Below are 2513 nucleotides of genomic sequence, written 5' to 3' on the forward strand. Positions count from 1 at the left end.
CTCTCAGTCTGGCACTTTTGTTCTCTCACACCCAGGTCTAATATTTCACCTCCAACAGAATTTCCTAATGCTTGTTATAGCTGCCAAATGGACTGGTCTACTCATTACTCCCTTAAAATCATTGATCCCTGCCCCAAATACCACTCCCAATGCTCAGCTTCCCAAGGACTACTTTTCTTTTCCTTCAAGTCCCAGCTCAAAACCCTTCTGTTTAGAAACTTAGAAGCTTTCCCAAAGATCTAAGTCAGTGCTGACCAACAAAAATATAATGAAAGCCATATGTATAATCTTACATTTTCTAGTAGCCACATTAAAAAAGAGAAACAGGTGAAATTATCATGTAATCAATATAACAATATTATGAATATTTCACATTCTTTTTTCATACTAGGTCTTTGTAGTTTACATTTACAGCACATGTCAATTCGGACTAGCCAGTCTGCAAGTGCCCAAGAACCACATGTGGCTAGTGGCTGCCATACTGGACAGTGCAGGTCTAAGCCCTCAGTGGTGGCTCCCTTCTCTGAACTATTACTCTAGCATACTTACAGTTCTAGCTTTTGTCTGGCACTTACAAGTAATTTCATAATACTTATCCTGTCTTCCCAACAACATATTAAGGCCATTTTCTATCTTTTTATATTCCTAGCTCCTAAAGACCCATCTTCCAAAATGTCTGGTGTTATGGAAAATTCAATTTATTCCTTTGGCTAAAGGACCAGCTTTCCCTAACTCGTTATTTCACATTTCAGGGTATTTACACAAAGTACAAAAAGTTCGAGGTAATATCCTATATGGAATGACATTCCATTTTATTTGATTGAATGTAACACAGTTCCATCACCTCCAGAGATAATAAAGGCCAGTACTTATTTTTTAAAATTGTAAAAATAAATTGTATGCGGAGGAAGAGTTTTGAACAATGGAGTGTATTGTAAGACACATGAAAAGAAAGCCATAGTGCCCATAATTCATTTTTTCTAATAATTGTTTTTAAAGATGGGCACTTGTGCTAACATCTGTTGCCAATCGTTTTTTTCCTTTTTCTTCTTCTCCCCAAAGCCCCCCAGTACATAGTTGTATATTCTAGTTGTAGGTCCCTCTGGCTGTGCTATGTGGGATGCTGCCTCAGCACGGCTTGATGAGTGGTGCCATGTCAGTGCCCAGGATCCAAAGCGGGGAAACCCTGGGCCACGGAAGGGAAGTCCCCAACTTAACCACTGGCAGGGGCGGCCCTCATAATTCAATTTTTTGACATCAAAAAAGTTAATGAATCTCTCTGGGCTTTGATAATTTCATATGCAAACGGTATTTGTCTTATATATCTCATAGAATCATGAAAACCTGTATGATAAAAAAGAAAAATTTAAGGATACCACTAGTAATGAATTTTAAATATTAACCTCTGGCAGCAATTGTAATTTCTTACCCATTCCCCAGGTGCAGCCCATTTCATCATCCTGACTACTAGTATTACTCTTCCTTTCAGTGGTGTCCATTTCCTCTTCTTCATCTGAGTCTTCTCCTAGCATCTTCTTCTCTAACAGCATTTGCTGCTGCTTGCGCAATTCCTTCAACTGGGTTACTGTCAACTCGGATTCTGCCTCTCGGTCTTCCTCTGGTCCCTGATGAACCAAGTGAAAGAGTTCTTTTAGAGTTCAGGATTGTTGAACTCGCTTTCAGAAACATGGCAATGTGTATAGGGGTCTGGAGATGAAAGGCCACATTCCTCCACTTTTGTAATCGCTAACTGGGAGAATCTCCTCCCTCAGCGAAAGCTTCAAGAGCTCAGGAACCCAGCCTGGTGCACGCCAGAGATTTCAATTCTAGGTTTTTCTACTTACCTGAAGAAGAAAGAGCCGGGTGCTGCCTCCAAAGCGAAGAACATGCCCGACGTGGACGCGACAATAGGTGCGGGGTGGGATGCGGGTTTTGTTAAGAAAAGTGCCGTGGGTGCTTCCCAGGTCGTAGAGGTAGAAACCGGGCCCGTGGCCGTCGCATTCTCCCTCATGGCCGGACGCCCTGTGCTGCAGCACGGCGTGATACCGAGATACCGAAGGGTGCTCCAGGCATACGTCGCAGCTAGACAGTCTCCCGAAAAGGCAGCAACTCGTCCCTTTCAAGTTCCGGGTGCCAAGGATGGTGCCACCCTTCAGGGTCTCTAGGCTGTAGGGGGCTGTGGCAGGGCCGCCCCACGGCGGCTCTCGGTAAGGGGGGGCCCGGGCCGGGCCGCCAGGGGGAGGAGCCGCTGCGACGGGCCGCGGCTGCTCCTCGGGTGGACTCCTCGTCTCCCCGCTGTCCGGGGGAACATCAGGCTTCCCGGAATCGGGGTCCAGCAGCGGCGTGGGCCTTTCCTTCTTCACTTCCTCAGGGTTTGAAGGATTGGTGTCCGCGGCCTTGCCCCGCACAGCTGGGGGCACCGGCAGGGCTGGCTTCTTGAAGTCACTATTGAGTTCTTGCGAAGCCAGCGGCTCCGACTGAGCGGAACCATCAGCCATCCTCACCGGGTGCAG

The 2513-nt window shown here is 46.5% G+C and overlaps 1 protein-coding gene across 2 annotated transcripts in view; it reads right to left on the reverse strand.

The window, feature by feature from the left end:
• SLC4A1AP (solute carrier family 4 member 1 adaptor protein) overlaps positions 1–2498 on the reverse strand; it is a 28056-nt gene extending 25558 nt beyond the window's left edge. For both annotated transcript variants that reach the window (XM_044772141.2, XM_014850390.3), the window contains exons 1-2: positions 1845–2498; positions 1430–1625 (exon numbers count right to left, since the gene is read on the reverse strand). In XM_044772141.2, coding sequence (XP_044628076.1) covers positions 1430–1625; positions 1845–2498 — 850 coding nt within the window. The remainder of the gene's footprint in view (positions 1–1429; positions 1626–1844) is intronic.
• Positions 2499–2513: the final 15 nt, after the last annotated feature.

This window comes from Equus asinus, chromosome 6 (genome assembly GCF_041296235.1).
Source record: "Equus asinus isolate D_3611 breed Donkey chromosome 6, EquAss-T2T_v2, whole genome shotgun sequence".
NCBI classification, from domain to species: Eukaryota; Metazoa; Chordata; class Mammalia; order Perissodactyla; family Equidae; genus Equus; species Equus asinus.